The following is an 18,531-nucleotide window of genomic DNA, read 5'->3' as shown; positions in this document are numbered from 1 at the left end:
AACTGATCAGAAAAGGGCTAACTTGAAACCTAGGAGCCGCCATGAAACCCATTAAGGAATAACCTTCACAAAGAAATGGAGGAAGGATATTCCTCCCCACATTTATTCCTATTAGATCATATTGAATAAGATTATATGGACGGGGGAGGGGGGTCCTCCCGATGATCCCAGAACAGCACTTTATAAATACAGACCCTAATGTCTTTTATGTTCCATTAATGGCCACGCGGCAGTTACCAATGTCCCTCTCAACTAAAGTGAAGTAACTTTTCTGGCAGCAGGGGCAAGCAGAGCAGAGCGACGCTTTTTAATCAAATGCCTCCGTGTTTTTGCTGACAGACAGACTCGAGCTAGGCCCAGAGCAGAGCCGGGTCCTGGGTCCAGGCATACAGTAAACACTTCATTTCTCTGGTGTCATGACAACATCATCTCGCCCGGATTTGATGAAATGTTCTTTCGGAAATTGAATAAGTTACTCACTGCACGCTGTAGGGCATACAGTCAACCAAACAGATATGAACTCAACACGCATATTGAGAAATGAAATGATAGAATCCATCTTCAGATGTGGTCGTTTCTTTCAACTTCTGGGTGTCGAGTAAAATGTGATGTTATTTAACTAAAACGATCAAACCCAGATAAGCAGACTAGGATCTTGAAGGAGAGTATTTTAAAAATTGTAACAATTTCATGTGCAATTAAAAAAAACAGGAAAAATATATACTATAACGTTGAAGCTGAAATGTATGGAACACACAGAAGTAGAGAACAGGGATATGAAATGAAGTGGGAATCATTATGCTTTTGGTATCCTTATGGTTTCTGTAGCTGCTATAAAACCATCATTCCTAGAACATGGTATTAATAAGAACAACTGGATTCAGGTCAATACTCTAGCCTCCCTCTAAGATTGGCCATTATGTTGCATGTTCGTGGTTCTCCTCTGTTACCCCCAAAAGAAAGCCTAGCGCTGTAAACCAACCTCTCTGAGACTGACGTTTCACAGCTGTGTTCCTGTTCCTCCCTGCCTTTATGTGATTTCTGAGGAAGAATCTTGAGGGCACTGCAGACTATCATTACACGGTAAACCGAACCTTAGGTACTTTTCCCAATACGACAACATGAAAAAGGGTTTGGTACTAGAATTTGTTACCTTCGGTTCTGTCAAACGTGTCTCACATCATATAGGGATTGAGAGGATCGTGTCTGTCTAGTAAATTTGTCTGAATCTTCTCAAGAGGGCAGTAGTAAGCTAGCCAGGATACTTGTGGGTGGCAATCGGGCCTCCGGAGACTGGACGTGTTTAAATGGTTTAGGGTTGAGCCCCTCGTGTCTGTGTTAACCAGCCATTAGGCTCAGATTACAACCCAGGATTTATTCCCCTTGGACCAAATTAAATTAACAGCCAGTCAAGTTTTATCCCTCTGAATAATCATAAATTAACAGCCAGTCAAGTTTTATCCCTCTGAACAATCATAAATTAACAGCCAGTCAAGTTTTATCCCTCTGAATAATCATAAACTAACAGCCAGTCAAGTTTCATCCCTCTGAATAATCATAAATTAACAGCCAGTCAAGTTTCATCCCTCTGAATAATCATAAATTAACAGCCAGTCAAGTTTTATCCCTCTGAATAATCATAAATTAACAGCCAGTCAAGTTTTATACCTCTGAACAATCATAAACTAACAGCCAGTCAAGTTTCATCCCTCTGAATAATCATAAATTAACAGCCAGTCAAGTTTTATCCCTCTGAACAATCATAAATTAACAGCCAGTCAAGTTTTATCCCTCTGAACAATCATAAATTAACAGCCAGTCAAAGCTGACAGCCTGACCACCGGAAAATGGAAACCTCCAATTAATAATACATGAAAGATTGAGCAACTGGAAAAACACTGACTGATTCCGGAAGGAATTAATACAGCAATACAGCGGCCATTTTGGGTCTAGAGTCCTCACTGACCCTCAATGTCCCCCATCTCCATTACATGTGTACTGTAGTGTTGTCTGTCTGAGAATGAGGCGGTCTACATTTGACTAAATGTCACCGAGAGAGTAACCGAGAGCAACCAATAGACACGATTTCATTAGGGTGTGAAAACCACACAAGAGACATCACCGCTCAATCATCGGGCCTAGGACAACCCATGTCTGAGTGGGAACACATGTAAACTCATGACGAGATGGGTGGATTGAGGTAGCTGCAAACAGGTTAAATAGGGCCCACTGCCTTACAGCAAGGCCTGTCTGGGCATGAAGGAGCTAGAATAGAGTTAGATGGTGTGCCTGTACGTGTGTGTGTGTTTATTTCAAAAGTACTCACAAGGGTAGTAAATTATGTAAATTATTATAACAATAACTGACATTTTGCCAGTCCCCAAAAGGAAAAGGGCTATTTTAGGGTTACAATTAGGGTTCAGGTTCATGGCTCAGATTTAGGTTTATAGGGTTCAGGTTAGGATAATAAAACCAACGTGTGTGTGTGTGTGTGTGTGTGAGAGAGGTGTATGAGTTTGGCTATGCGTGAATGTGAGTACATATATACACGAGTGAGTGCGTGAATGTGTCCATATCTGTGTGTGAGTGAATGTGTCCATATCTGTGTGTGAGTCGTGTGTGATGATGGAGGAGTACTCACCAGGTCCGTCTTGGGCATGTCCTGGTAGTCTGAGGAGTAGTAGTTGGCCGCCTTGCCGAAGCCGTTGGTGCTGCTGTCTCCCTGGGCCTTGGGAGGCTGGGCGTGCTGGCGGTAAGTGGCGCTCTTGGGAGTCCAGCAGAACAGGTTGATGGATTCCCGGACGCAGCGCTCAATGTCAATCTCTGGAAAGAGGAAGGAAAACATTCTTCATTTTGTTCTCTATTTCACTGCCCCCTTTTTCTGTGCTAATGAAACATGTGGCTAATGAGAGCTTTTGGCATGGCCTGCCACCGACCCAGACAAAATCAAATATGAGATGGCTCTTTATTCCAGGAACGGGGGGTGAGGGTTTGTCAGGACAGGATACGGTAGAGGGGCGGTATGCTCTCAGTGTACAGGACCTCACAAATATATGGTTACAGACAGGAGGTCATTCTAGTGAAACACTGGTAGTCAGATTCCTCTCCAGCCAAGCAAGCAGGCAGGCAGACAGCTGGGCATTCCATGGCAGTGTGTGTATGTGTGTGTGTGTGTGTGTGTGTGTGTGTGTGTGTGTGTGTGTGTTAGAGATACACTTTGTCAGACAGATGTGATTTGATTCAGTTGATTATGTGGCAGTTGATTGAATGAGGGGGGATCTGACACAGTCAGGGCTACAAATCAACTGTTGGACTGGAGGGACTCTGGCAACTGCTAGCTAGGTAATGGGGATATGGAACCCTATTAAAAAGGCAGTCTGGGATATGGCCTCTTCTAGTCAATGGCCATTTTGATTAAATACCCCTTGATTCATGAAGAATATAACTTAATGCATGTCTAAGTACAACTGTCCTGCCCTGGCCTACCATAACCCAAGATATGAGACTGTACTACTCCATTGGCCTACCATAACCCAAGATATGAGACTGTACTACTCCATTGGCCTACCATAACCCAAGATATGAGACTGTACTACTCCATTGGCCTACCATAACCCAAGATATGAGACTGTACTACTCCATTGGCCTACCATAACCCAAGATATGAGACTGTACTACTCCATTGGCCTACCATAACCCAAGATATGAGACTGTACTACTCCATTGGCCTACCATAACCCAAGATATGAGACTGTACTACTCCATTGGCCTACCATAACCCAAGATATGAGACTGTACTACTCCATTGGCTATGTTTTAAGGCTGAAACACAAATTGCAGATTGTGCCTTTAAAATGTGTCTGTGTCAACGGCCCTGTGAGAGATGGATGTGACTCTGAATGATCGGGTAGTGACAAGTGCCACAGCCCCAATCAAACACAACGGAGGGAAGGAGACAACCGAATCACTGGCAAATTCTCCCTGCATGTCAATGTGGACACTTGTCTACAGAATGTAAATAGATGGTCTACTGTAAACTGGAAGAAGAAAAATGCACCCGGGCACTTTCTTTGATTACATTTAAAATGCAAATTGATTGACGGAGCTGTACTGTAGCCTCTCGGGCCATTCTGGTTAAAATGGTACACGCACACAGTGACATTCATAACACAAAACCCATAAAGCAACCCTATCCAATCCACTTCCTATGCAACCCTTTGATCCTCACTGCATCAGTCTATCCAAACATTCGACTTCCTGTCTGAGAAGTGGTCTGAAGTGGTCTGGCAGCTCTTGGGGGTTGTATTACTCCTAGCTACATGTCTAGAACTACAGCTCATCAGGCCTGTGAGCTGTGCTCCTCATTGAGGCGGATGCTAATGTTGCGTGAAGGCAAATGCTGCCACATCATCAGTACACCCAAGACAGGGCCTTACCTGCTGCCAAGCCAGCCATTGTGACGTGTGTGTTTGTGTGTTGGCAAGTTTCCAAACAAGAAAAAGTTAAAAAGGCAACATGTTGAACTAACAGAGGAACAAAGAGGGGACAAAATCAGCAGGTTGAGACGTTGCGTTCTAGAACGCTCACAGGGCGAAAAGAAGCTTACTGTGCCTGCCTCGGTTTACTTAGCGTGCTTAGTCCTGCCTCGCTTTGGTTCATCATTCAATTCAATTTTAACTCCCAATCTTTGAATTTCAGTAGCGAATTCCTGCCTTCTAATCTTGCCTCCGAAATTAATGACACAAAAGATAACACCATGCTCTCATGGTGGTCGACTTTTGTTTAACAGTTTGCCAAACGATTTGGCGGAGGAGGAGAAGAGCTATCAGGGTCAGAGATCAGAGACTGAGCGTCACTCGAGGGGCGCAATAGAGGCATATGGCACATCCTTAACGTGTCTCTTGACAGTTTTACTTTGAGAGACGTCGTTCAGACAGAGATCTGGGCTCGATCTGCATGACCAAGAGAACCTTATGACGGTGTGCGTGTACCACCTCCCTCTAAGCACTCTGGGAACTGTCCTCCCCTGGTATTAACTGTAATAGTCTTGTCACAGTGAGAATGAATGACCCTGGCACCATTCACCGTCTATGGAGGGAAAAGAGGAGAAGAGAGTGTCCAGATCATTTAAGAGCCCGCTCGCTTGTAACTTTATCTTGACTGTTCACCTTTATTCCAACGCTCAGAGACAAAGAGAGAGCGAGAGAGAGAGAATCCGAGAGGTGCTTCTTTCCCCATCACAAAAATAAACAACTACAAAACATTTTAACCAGTCTGAAATACCCCTTCATTCAACCATCTACAATATTTTAATCTACGGTCACGAAAAAGCTATTGCTTAATACATTATCTATCAGGCTTACATAGTGACTGTCAGGCATGATGTCGTAGTGCCCAGGGTCATGAATATTGCATGCAATCACACACACACCTCCAGCAAACAGAGGCTAGCCTAATACTTGAGGAGAGATTGACAACCGGTTTAACAAGCCCCAGCGTGCAGCTGGGCATTCCATGGCAGTGTGTGTGTGTGTGTGTGTGTGTGTGTGTGTGTGTGTGTGTTAGAGACAAACTTTCTGTCAAATATATAGTGACTGTGAGGCATGATGTTGTAGTGCAGCCTGTAACCAGAACTGGCTTGGCAGCCTAGGCACTGAATAAATACAATTAATAGCATCACCTGAGGGAAGAGAAAACAGCTAGGGTAATTGACTGGTTGATGAAAGATAAATTAAACACGCTGCTCTGAAGTTTACAGTACTTGGCTGAGAGCCAGACGATGACAACTTGCACATGAAAAGCAGGTTTGTATGTAGTAAGGCATGTGTATAAGGACACCAAAACTGCCTGTCTGCATGCTGATGGAGAGGTAGTGTGTTTTTGGTTCCTACTGCAACACAGACGGTTTTATTTGAGGTGTACACATGAATCTCGTAGCTACAAGCCGCTAAAACACAAGTACACAATTAAACAAAAGGAATCTGGGGCTACACAAGTAAGAGGATATCAAGCCTTCACGGCCTGACAGACACACAGAGAGAGAGAGGCAGAGAAGTCAGCACAGACCCAGACAACAGTCCAGCACAACAACACCCCCTTAACCAGACCTGGAGGTGGAGAGAGACATATCTGCACTCTGGACTGTAGTGAGACAACATCAACAGGACAAAGAGCAGGAGATGGTGAAGAACAGAGCACTAGAGGATGAGACTGCTGGAGAGGAGGGTGAGGGGATGGCGTGTGACAGAACAACCTACTAGAGAGGTGGCCACCCCCACAGAGAAGCCAGCAGAACAGCCCACCTCAGCATAGGACAAAAGTCTCAACACCATGGCAGAACAGTCCACCCCTGACCATAGCATCGAAATCACAGCGGGACAGACAAATGAAGAACCCCAAGCCCATGGGATCTCACTCCCTCTGAGCCCCCCCCCCCCCCGTCAGCCACCCTGATGGCCCTTCTGACAACCCCCCCACACCCACTGAGGACATGCACAAGACATTGATTGAATCCATAAGGAGTACAAACATGAAATACATACAAGAAAATAAACTTTTTCCCCAAACACAGTGTCTACACTCTGGTGTCCAAAAACCCAGCGCGCCCTAGACCTTCTGTCTGAGGACCAACTAGGGTCACCCTGCCACATAATAATACACACAGGCACAAACGACCGGAGAGCACAACAAGAAAGGGTGATTGAAAAAGCTTCTTCTACTTTCTCCAACGCACAAGTGGTTCTCTCCACCCTGCTACCATACAGCTGATAAATGCAAGTATTTTCTGTGACTGTGGCTCAAAACCAAACGTTTTCCTGGCTCACCACTCCACCCTGGACTAGAACAGTCTTTATGACCAGGTCCACCCTGGACTAGAACAGCCTCTATGACCAGGTCCACCCTGGACTTGAACAGTCTTTATGACCAGGTCCACCCTGGACTAGAACAGTCTTTATGACCAGGTCCACCCTGGACTAGAACAGTCTTTATGACCAGGTCCACCCTGGACTAGAACAGCCTCTATGACCAGGTCCACCCTGGACTTGAACAGCCTTAATGACCAGGTCCACCCTGGACTAGAACAGCCTCTATGACCAGGTCCACCCTGGACTAGAACAGTCTTTATGACCAGGTCCACCCTGGACTAGAATATACATTATGACCAGGTCCACCCTGGACTAGAACAGTCTTTATGACCAGGTCCACCCTGGACTAGAACAGTCTTTATGACCAGGTCCACCCTGGACTAGAACAGTCTTTATGACCAGGTCCACCCTGGACTAGAACAGCCTCTATGACCAGGTCCACCCTGGACTAGAACAGTCTTTATGACCAGGTCCACCCTGGACTAGAACAGTCTTTATGACCAGGTACACCCTGGACTAGAACAGTCTTTATGACCAGGTCCACCCTGGACTAGAACAGTCTTTATGACCAGGTCCACCCTGGACTAGAAGAGACATTATGACCAGGTCCACCTATACAAGGCAGCAGTGCCCATCTTCGCCCGGACCCTAAAGGACATAGCTCTCAAACGCAGCCCCAACACTTCACACAGGAGCAATAGATCAATAGACACCCCGCCCAGACCAGCAAGATACTCTCCCAGACCCCCCCCCCCCCCCCCCCCACACACACACATAGGACCCATGCAGAGAGGACCTACATCCAGACCACAACACCACCAGCCACATCCACAGCCCCACCAATCAGCACCCCCCCCCCCCAAGTCAACCATGCCCACACCCCATTTAGGCCCCCTCAGATCAGACCTATGCGACTCCTGCCCACCCCAAAGAGGGCCTCAACATGGAAGTCATACATACACCCAGGCTGTGAGCAGGCCAACAGGCCCAACCCCCACTCTTACACTAGCCCAAGCCAATAGAATGTACCAGATTCTCAGCACGCTCTGCTCACACCTACTGGTCTGAGGCCAAACCACACGACCAACAACATTGGACACTTTATGGAACACAAAGCCTTCACTCTCATTCTTGAATATCCCAGGCCTGAGGTCATCTGCCTTTGGCCTAAAGAGCAGGAACCTGGACTTCATCAAAGAAATCGGAAATACAGACATTGTCATCCTACAAGAACCATGGTATAGAGGAGATGGACCCACTGGTTGCCCTCTAGGTTACAGAGAGCTGATAGTCCCATCCACCAAACTACCAGGTGTGAAACAGGGAAGGGACTCAGGGGGTATGCAAACTCGGTATAGAGCAGACCTAACTCACTCTATTAAATGAATCAGAACAGGAACACTTTACATTTGGCTAGAAATTCAAAAGGAAATGATCTCAACAGAGAAAAATGTCCTCCTGTGTGCTACTTATATCCCTATACTTCAATGAAGACAGCTTCTCCATCCGGGAGGAGGAAATCAATCATTTCCAGGCCCAGGGACACGTACTAGTCTGTGGCGACCTAAATGCCAGAACCGGGTAAGATCCTGACACCCTCAGCACAGAGAGGGACAAACACCTGCCTGCAAGGGACAGCATTCCCTCCCCCATATGCCCCCCTAGGCACAACATAACCAACAAAAACATGTCACAACTCCTGCAGCTCTGGGTATGTACATAGTCAATGATATGCTCCTATGGTAGGCACACCTATAGCTCATCTCTTGGCAGTAGTACTGTAGACTACTATATCACTGACCTCAACCCAGAGAGAGAGAGAGAGAGAGCTCAGTGTTTTCAGCCCTAATATGCACCACGTGTCTCAACACTAAATGATGAGCGCTACAACGCCAGCATACTAAATCTAAAACTGGGAGTTGACCCAGCAACCAAACCACTGGAGGTTAACAAACTAGCACTGAACCCACTAACCCCTTCATACCTGTAAAGCACTTTGTGACAACAAAGTGTCGTGGTACCGTTAACCCTAGTATCAAGTCTCACCCATTACAACAGGGAGAGAACTAGTCATTTAGTGGGTTGTTCCTGGTAATAGGTGTGAGTGAACGGGTCTTAGTTTTGAAGTGTCAGTACAGATCTAAAGGTTGGTGAGTGATGTCCTATGGGCCCAGGTGTTACCAGTAGTAATACTGAAGCTGACAGCTGTGCTCTCACACTCCTCCAGGGCGAACATATTTTACCTTTATAAGGAGACCTCTCCTTTCCCCTGTTTTTGCTCATCACGTGCCTGCTGGACCAATAAAACATCGTGAAGTGTAGCAGCATATATATATATATATATATAAATAAATAAGAGAGAGAAAGAGAGAGACACAGAACAACTGGAAGCAGCCAGTCAGCCATCCGGAGTAAGAGTACCCTAACGTCCCCTTTGGCATGAAAACATCTGCCGTCTCACAACTGTTATTTAAACTTTAAATGTCACCCGCCTCTCAGCCAAACGGGGTAATCGCCGTTTCAGTTTGGCAATGGGGTTTAAGGGAAACTGACGGAGATATCCCCCGGGCGTTGAGAGCTCTGTGAGATACATTCATTATGGATGCTGCTGGCCCCTGGATTTTCTGTCACTGATACTTGGCTGATACTTTGTAGTGGGGCACTGATGGGAGAGGCAGGTAGAAGACAGGGGGGAGGGAGGGCGAGGAGAGAGGGAGGGCAAGGAGAGAGGGAGGGATAAGAAAGAGGGGTTGCTCAAACTACTACTACGCTCAAAGTTGCATTAAAAATCGACTTTTTCTTGCCAACTGACCCGTCAAAGTCTAGTCCTGAAATTCCTCCACTCACCCAAAATCCCAAAACTGGGAGGAACTCAGAAGGGAAGCCTTGCATAGAAAGAAGAGACAGAAGATTAGCAGTCCCCCAATGCTTCTGCATAAATCACGTCAACATCAGCAAACATGCCATTGTCATATGCCAGTGCATCTCAAAACTGTCGGGTTGGAGGAAGTATAGAAATAGAATGAATAGATTGTATTTCGAAGGAGGCGGGGCTTCTTCACAGGGTTAAAGCACAGTCCCGTCTAAGATCCAGTGCCAGCGTGTGTGTTCCTCTTTAAGTGAATCTGTATGGTCATGCTCTGTAGGAATGCTACCCTTGTCCCTAATGTCCTGAGATCTGACGGTTTCACACACTGCACACCACACTCTCAGACAAGCTTAGGAACCGTGCAGCCCAGTTAATAAATTCTCCCTGAACAATTTGTGCCCCCGAAATTACTTTTTCCCCCTCGCTGACAGACACTCAGAAAGCAATACACACTTCTGTAATGAGAGGCCAAATGAGGACCCATAAGCTGAAATCCACAGCCACTTGAAATGTGTCATAAATCAGGGCTGGGGGTTGAACCGAGGACACTGATCTACTGTAATGGACACTAGACCAAACAAGGAAGACCAAATCCGGTCACTCATCCGGTCACTCTGCCGTTTTCTTCCCTCTCAGGTTATTTTCCTTTCTTTTCACAGCTAGACTACAAACTTACTTCACACCAGGACAGCGTTTCACAACACACAACTCTACCTTTGGGTGTTAAGCTTCAGTGCTCTAGTGGCATGCTCGAGACAGCTTGGTCTACTACCATGGCAACATGTATTTATTCCCCCCCCCCCCCCCCCCCCATCTGTCTGTTTTGGGGAGTAACCCTGCCATTGTGGCCTAGACAGAATTAACGCCACAAGGCATCTCTGAAGGCTCCAGGTAATACCCTGACACTCGCCTCATCACTATAAATGACGCCGAGCCCAAATGGACAAAACCCCCTCGACTCGACAGAGATCCATCAGGATGACGAGTCATGTCCTCTCCGACACCAGAGGCGGGACGATTTTGAGCGCTGGACGCCACGTGGTTATTCTGCGGCCAGCAGTCTACACGTTCCCAAATGACTCTCTCAGCGGGCGAGTCTTCCGACAGCTGCCGAGCACAGCGTGACACGCTTATCAAACACAAAGGCGTGAGTGTCTCTCAGCAGAGGACCTCACAGCATCTCCCTACAGGGATATCATTCACTAGGCTGGAAGACATCAGTCACACACATTAGCCCTTTGGGGAGCCACGACATCATTAAAAGTAAAGCAAGGCACAGTCAGAGACCCAGATGCAAGGAAGGAGAGCGGTACTCAAATAGTATTTTCTTTCTGAACTATCTCAAAAAGTGTCATCGTTCCCCAACCTGCAGTGTCTGAGTGCGTACGGCGCACTTCTTATTTTTGGAGGGCTTTTGAAGGGTTGTGTGAATATTTTTTAAAAGCGGTCCGTTTCAAGCGGGCTCATTAAGTGGTTCCTGTAAGATGGTGCCACTTCCGTAACAGGAAGTCACATCAGCCCTCCTGGAGGACCAACAGGACATCTAGCATTCAACACATCAATAAAGACAACTACATCTACACATCCAGGAGGTACAGCACTGGCCCTGTTCACTACACATGAATCAAATCAAACAATTAGGGAGTGGAGGGAAACTAACAGTGTGTCCAAAATGGAAGCCTTTTCCCTATATAGTGGACTACTTTGCACTAAATAGGGATTGGATTACCTGCAATCAAAAGCAGTGCATTATAAAAAGGTCTCCAGTCAAAAGTAGTGCACTCTATAGGGAATAGGGAGCCATTGAGGATGCAGCCTAAAAAAGGGATTGATTTCCTATCAAATCAAATGTATTTATATAGCCCTTCGTACATCAGCTGATATCTCAAAGAGCTGTACAGAAACCCAGCCTAAAAACCCCAAACAGCAAGCAATGCAGGTGTTGAAACAACTTGTTTCAACTTGTTGAAACAAGTTGGCTAGGAAAAACTCCCTAGGAAGAAACCTAGAGAGGAACCAGGCTATGAGGGGTGGCCAGTCCTCTTCTGGCTGTGCCGGGTGGAGATTATAACAGAACATGGCCAAGATGTTCAAATGTTCATAAATGACCAGCATGTTCAAATAATAGGTCTGGGACAGGTGGCACGTCCGGTGAACAGGTCAGGATTCCATAGCCGCAGGCAGAACAGTTGAAACAGGAGCAGCAGCACAGCCAGGTGGACTGGGGACAGCAAGGAGTCATCATGCCAGGTAGTCCTGAGGCATGGTCCTAGGGATATCACCACTGGTCTTTGCCCCCTCCCTCTCTCCCGCTCACCCTCCCTACCCCTCTCTTACCTGGCAGGTCGGAGAACAGGAGGATGCACTCGTTAAAGCCGTTGGCCAGCAGGCGGTCTCGGAGCTGCTGCAGGATGGCCACGCCGATGCAGAAGGGGAAGGAGCTGTTCCCCAGGAGCAGGGTGTCCCACAGGTGGAAGATCTTGTGAAGGGGGAAGACGTCTGTAGAGGAAGAGATCCATCAATCAAGCAAATGTATTTATAAAGCCTTTTCTACATCACCAGTTGTCACAAAGTGCTTTTACAATACACCAACCTAGTCCATTAAAGACATGCAGAAGCAGAAGGGAGAGCGAGAGAGGGCGAGGAGGAGGGAGGGCGAGGAGATGGGGAGGGAGGGCGAGGAGATGGGGAGGGAGGGCGAGGAGGGGGATTAGAAAGAGGAGGAAAGGTAGAAGAATATACGGATCGTTAAGAGGGTACCCAGGGAGAAAAGAAGATAATGATTTATAATTCAGCCATTTGGCAGATGCTCTTAACCAGAGACAGAAAAGTGCATTACAAGGTTCATTTAACAAATAGTAATTGCAAGTACAACCTTAGTAGCAGTAAAAAAAAGTAAAAACATTGCAGCTATAAGTGCTTTTTCAGGTTCTCAAACTCTAAGCACTTTACATTTCCTAAGGCTGTATACAGTATGGGCTGAAGGGGGACTAAGTGTCTGGCTGTCCAATAGTTTCCAAGAAGGCCCATATATGGAGTGATGGACACACTAATACTGCACTAATAGTGCAGGACATCACATAGCGGTTTGTCACAATAATACATCACAGAGCTGTTCGCCATTGACCTGTGTGGAATGGGAAACCTACTGTAACCAATAACTAGAAGTGGATACTAGGCTAAATGTATGTGTGAGAGGTAGGACTGGATGGAGAGAACCGGGAGAGAAGAGGGAGGACTGGATGGAGAGGACCGGGAGAGAAGTGGGAGGACTGGATAGAGATGAGTGGTGGAGATGAGTGGTGGAGATGAGTGGTGGAGATGAGTGGTGGAGATAAGTGGTAGAGAGGAGTGGTAGGATTGGTGGAGAGGAGTGGTAGGACTGGGAGTTAAGCTGAGACTCTTCAGCACATTAACAGTCCACTGAGCAGCCGGTGGGTGTGAGTGACGGGCAGAGTGTGTGTGTGTGGAGGCAGGGAGATGGACCTCCGACACTCTCCTCGGCTGGGTGAATTAGCAGTCAGGAAGTAGGATGGAGGAGAGGGGCGAGGGACTCACGCTGGTTTGGGAAGGATGGAGGGCAGGCCTCACACTCAGAGCCCCTGGGAGCCATGTGTACGTGGGTGTGCATGCTTGAGAATTCTCAAATGTGTGTATCTCTTAGAATTCTCAAGTGTGTATATCTCTTAGAATTATTAAGTGTGTGTGTGTGTGTGTATATCTCTTAGAATTATTAAGTGTGTGTGTGTGTATTGTAGGATTTACAATTAATGGAAAACATACAGTGCATTCGGGAAGTATTCAGACCCCTTCATCTTTTACACATTTCGTTACGTTACAGCCTTAATCTAAAATGGACTAAACAGTTTTTCCCCCTCATCAAATCTAGACACAATACCCCCATTGCATTTTTGCAAATGTATAAAAAAAAATGCAAATATTATATTTACATAAGTATTCAGACCCTTTATTCAGTACTTTTTTGAAGCTGTTTTGGCAGCGATAACAGCCTCGAGTCTTCTTGGGTATGACGCTATAAGCTTGGTACACCTGTACTTGGGGAGTTTCTCCCATTCTTCTCTGCAGCTCCTCTCAAGCTCTGTCTGGTAGGATGGGGAGCGTCGCTGCACAGCTATTTTCAGGTCTCTCCAGAGATGTTCGATCCTGTTCAAGTCCAGGCTTGTCAGAGACTTGTCCCGAAGCCACTCCTGCGTTGTCTTGGCTGTGTGCTTAGGGTCGTCTCAGTCTGAGATCCTGAGCGCTATGGAGCAGGTTTTCATCAAGGATCTCTCTGTACTTTGCTACGTTCATCTTTCCCTCGATCCGGACTAGTCTCCCAGTCCCTGCCGCAGAAAAACATCCCCACAGCATGCCGCCGCCACCACCATTCTTCACCGTAGCGATGATGCCAGGTTTCCTCCAGATGTGACGCTTGGCATTCAGGCCAAAGAGTTCAATCTTGGTTTCATCAGACCAGAGAATCTTGTTTCTCATGGTCAGAGTCTTTTAGGTGCTTTTTTGGCAAACTTAAAGTGGTCTGTCATATGCTTTTTACTGGAGGAGTGGCATCCGTCTGGCCACCCTACCATAAAGGCCTGATTCGTGGAGTGAGGCAGAGATGGTTGTCCTTCTGGAAGGTTCTCCCATCTCCACAGAGGAACTCTGAAGCGCTGTTCTCCCCCAATTATTCAATTGTTTGGTTGTTCCAAAATTCTTCCATTTAAGAATGATGGAGGCCACTGTGTTCTTGGGGACCTTCAATGCTGGTACCCTTCCCCAGATCTGTGCCTTGACACAATCCTATCTCGGAGCTCTACGAACAATTCCTTCGACCTCATGCCTTTGTTTTTGCTCTGACATGCACTGTCAACTGTGGGACCTTATGTAGACAGGTGTGTGCCTTTCCAAATCATGCCCAATCAATTGAATTTACCACAAGTGGACTCCAAATCAAGTTGTAGAAATGGAAACAGGATGCACCAAAGCTCAATTGCAAGTCTTATAGCAAAGGGTCTGAATACTTATGCAAATAAGGTATTTCCATTTAGGCTATAACGTAACAAAATGTGGAAAAAGTCAGGTGGTTTGAATACTTTCCGAATGCACTGTACACTTAGACTCAGTTTATTAGGTACACCACCACATTCACCAAAATGGATCACTCCTACAGTCAGTGAGTCACGTGGCCATGGTCTGCTATAAAGCAGGCAGACAGGCATCAAGGCATTCAGTTACTGTTTGAGTGAACGTTAGACTTTGAGCGTGGTATGATCAACGGTGCTAGGTGCGCCGGATCCAGTATCTCAGAAATAGTCGCCCTCCTGGGCTTTTCACACACAACAGTGTCTAGAATTTACAGAGAATGGCACGACAAACAAACATCCAGTCAGAGGTAGTCCTGTGGACGAGAACAGCTCATTGATGAGAGAGGTCGAAGGAGAATGGCAAGAATCGTACAAGGTAACAGGTGGGCCACCAACAGACAAATAACAGCGCAGTACAACAGTGGTGTGTAGAACGGCATCCCGGAACGCACAACTCGTCGATCCTTGTCACGGATAGGCTATTACAGCAGACGACCAGAACCGGGTTCCACCGCTATCAGCTAAAAACAAGAAGAAGCGGATCTAGTGGGCACATTATCACCAACACCGGACAATTGAATGGAAAAACATTGCCTGGAGCATGACAGCGACTTCAGTTTACTTGAGTGGCCTGCGCAGTCCCCAAACCTCAACCCAATATATCATCTTTGGGATGAGATGGACTGGGCTGTTCGCAGCATGAATGTACCGCTGTCCAATCTGCAGCAACTGCGTGAAGCATCGCGTCATCATGGACCAACATCCCTGTGGAACATTTCCAAAACCTTGTAGAATGCCCTTGTAGAATGCCCTGAAGAATTCAGCCTGGAGGAAAAGGGGGGATCCGACCCTGTACGAGATGGGTGTACCTAATAAACTGTGCATGTCTTTCTGGCCCCTGCCCAAGTGTCTGCTATCTGCTCAGATTACTGATAGTGTATTTTTATGTCCCAAAATTAAATAGGAAAAACACTGGATCTTCTTATCAAACTCCAACTCAGATTAAAGTAATATGAAATAGATATTATAATACTACTATTCATGTCCTAACAGTAGTGTTTCAGTCTGCTATTCCTTGGCGACAATAGGATCAAGCATAACGCTGCCACCCGCTGTTCACCTACTGCATGATACAGAACTGGACATCCTGAGCAGGAAAAGAACACTTCCAGAGGCCACTTCAGTGAATGACTAGCCACAATCATGTGATTGTCTTGTTGGCTGAATTCCAAATGGTATTCCGCCAGTAGACCAAAACAATGTCCAGTCTTTACGTGGCCGCATAAATGATGTCCACTCTTTACGTGGCCATATACATTTTATAGGAAGATATTGCCACAGAAGTAATAGACCAGCATAGAACGTAGAGCATTATAATAGAGTAGACTAGAAGATTAGAGAATATGAATATAGAGAATATAGAAGATTAGAGAATATAATGTAGAATAGATTAGAGTAGATTAGAATAGAATAGCCTTCATGGCAGCAGTTTCTGTGGTATAATGTAAACCCAGTAGACTAGAGACATTATCTAATAGGGTTGGTTATAAAGGTCACACTACTGTCAAAAGAAACTAATCCTTACCGTACTGGAGGCTTTGACCTTTGACCTTTCCAAACTGCGCTGCTGACCCCACACCGTGCCAAGGCCTATAGAATACGCACACGAGCACATTGATAATAATAAAGAAGGTCAACTTACGTGTGAACATGGTGAGGAACCACGGAATGGCATAGAGCTGCAAGGTGAAAGAGAGAGGATCTAGTCAATGAAATAAAGTAATGCATTTCTACTCTGTTCTACGCATTACAGTAGTATTCTTTAAGGGACATTCCTAGCGATTTAACTTTTTCAGCAGACATTTTGTAATTCAGCCACACAAACTTTGTCTGATCTGATGTCTGCTAAGTTTGCATAGCCTGTGTGTGTGTGTGTGAGAGAGAGAGAGAGAGAGAGGTGGCAATAAGGACAAACTGCTGAGTACTTGAAGTCAGAATTAGAAATGGCTAACAATGAAATCTCGCTCTCTCCCTTTCCCCCTCTCTATCCTTAGGTTTTTTTTTAGGGGGGGGGGGGGGGGATTTCAGCTGGTTTCAGCTGGTTAATTGAATAGGTGAGGAAAACGCTAAGCAGGGCTGGTAGGCTGCCTTCCTGGAGCTGGCAGACCCCCTCCATACCCAAGGGTAATGAGTTACTCAGAGCCTCGGACTCAATTTCATCAGTCTCCTCCACAGAGACCTGGCCAGGCCTCATGGGATTAGTTGTGGTAGAAAGGTGTGAATGGCAGCCAGGGGGGGGAGGGAAGGGAGGCCAGATTATATGTGGCCAAATTGAAAACAGCCTAAATTGAACACGCGGGCCGGGGAGTCTAGCCTACGTGCAGCATGGCAGTGGTGGTCCTATGGCTTGAAGCATTACAGGAGGAGACAGATACAGTACACTGGGCTGGTGACTTACGTGTATTTGACAATGTAGTATTATATAACAAGGTCTGTTATTGAACAACCACCACAGCACACTACTTTGACACGTATACAGGTGAAATCAAACAGAGGGTTCATGTTGTGGTTACTGGGTAGCCTAACATTTGGGCTTTTTATAGCCTCTGTAAGAATGTATTACTTTGATAGAACAACACTCATGAAATCCCTCCATCTCTCCACACCCTCCGAACTTCAGAAGTTCATTATTTATGGTTTGGATAAGACTTCAAACATTAAAAGCTGGATCAACACACGGAGTTCAAATATCATAATCCCCGACCAGACTGGGAAAATAACGTTTCAATCCTCCGCCTTTGAAAGGGAACTTCAATACAAATAAAACAGCGGTTCACAAGTGTCGAGATGACATCATTAGACAACCACGCACTCGGTTAACCTCTGAAGAGGCGGCACGGAAGATAATGTCCACCAGCCTCGTTGCTTGACGACAAAGGAACAACTATTATAAGAAAGATGCTCAACGTAATGCTTTGTAGCAGGATAACGAATGCTTTTGTTGAAATCGCTATGTAGATGTGGACAAAACAAAAGTTGGTTCTTTAATTGTTTTAATGTGCCACATCCTTTATCTCCCTAAAGGAACCTGTAAAACACCCACAGGAAAACCAGTGAAACATCGAATTGTTCTTATTTTCTCCCCGCAATAAGTGTTTTCAGACAGGGACAGCCACATCTTCTAATCACCATGGTTTCACTGCTATATGGTCTGTGGTTTCATGGTTTCAGGTTGTCATTGTAAATGAGAAATGGTTCTAAACTGACCCAGCTGGTTAAATAAATGTGAACTTGAAACAAAGTCAGTGTTTCCTACAGGAGCGGAGTTACACACGTCATCAAACACTTCCACCATCCATCTTTAAAAACAGGGCACCATAAAACCGTGGCCCCTGTTTGAAAGACTCAGCCGTTCTCTGGAAGAGGTCTCCAGGGCTGGTCCACTGAGGTGACACACATTCATCAGCATGATAACGCCTTGATTAGCGCCTATAGAGCCTTTAACCTTGATACGGTGTGAAAAGAGAGTGAGTGTTCTTGAACGGGGGATGGAGGGCCCGGGTGTTCGACGACCTTATGGCAAGGCCAGACTGTCATTAGACCCTAGAGCAGGCCAGGCTGTCATTAGACCCAGTATAAATTATCACAAATGTTCTGAGTGGAGGGAACTTGGCCTTGGCCCAAAACTGATAGGGGCCAACGAACAAAAACT

General features: G+C 46.1%; 1 protein-coding gene across 2 annotated transcripts in view; it reads right to left on the bottom strand.

Moving 5' to 3' along the window:
* The window catches only part of LOC110497318 (TBC domain-containing protein kinase-like protein), a 60,416-nt gene that overhangs the window by 21,061 nt on the left and 20,824 nt on the right, over positions 1-18,531 (bottom strand). For both annotated transcript variants that reach the window (XM_036933807.1, XM_036933808.1), the window contains 3 exons: positions 16,522-16,558; positions 12,073-12,234; positions 2,642-2,823 (listed from right to left, as the gene is read on the bottom strand). In XM_036933807.1, coding sequence (XP_036789702.1) covers positions 2,642-2,823; positions 12,073-12,234; positions 16,522-16,558 — 381 coding nt within the window. The remainder of the gene's footprint in view (positions 1-2,641; positions 2,824-12,072; positions 12,235-16,521; positions 16,559-18,531) is intronic.

Source organism: Oncorhynchus mykiss, chromosome 10, assembly GCF_013265735.2.
Source record: "Oncorhynchus mykiss isolate Arlee chromosome 10, USDA_OmykA_1.1, whole genome shotgun sequence".
NCBI classification, from domain to species: Eukaryota; Metazoa; Chordata; class Actinopteri; order Salmoniformes; family Salmonidae; genus Oncorhynchus; species Oncorhynchus mykiss.
Note: the sequence above shows the minus strand (reverse complement) of the source record. Positions and strands in the feature narration are given on the sequence as shown.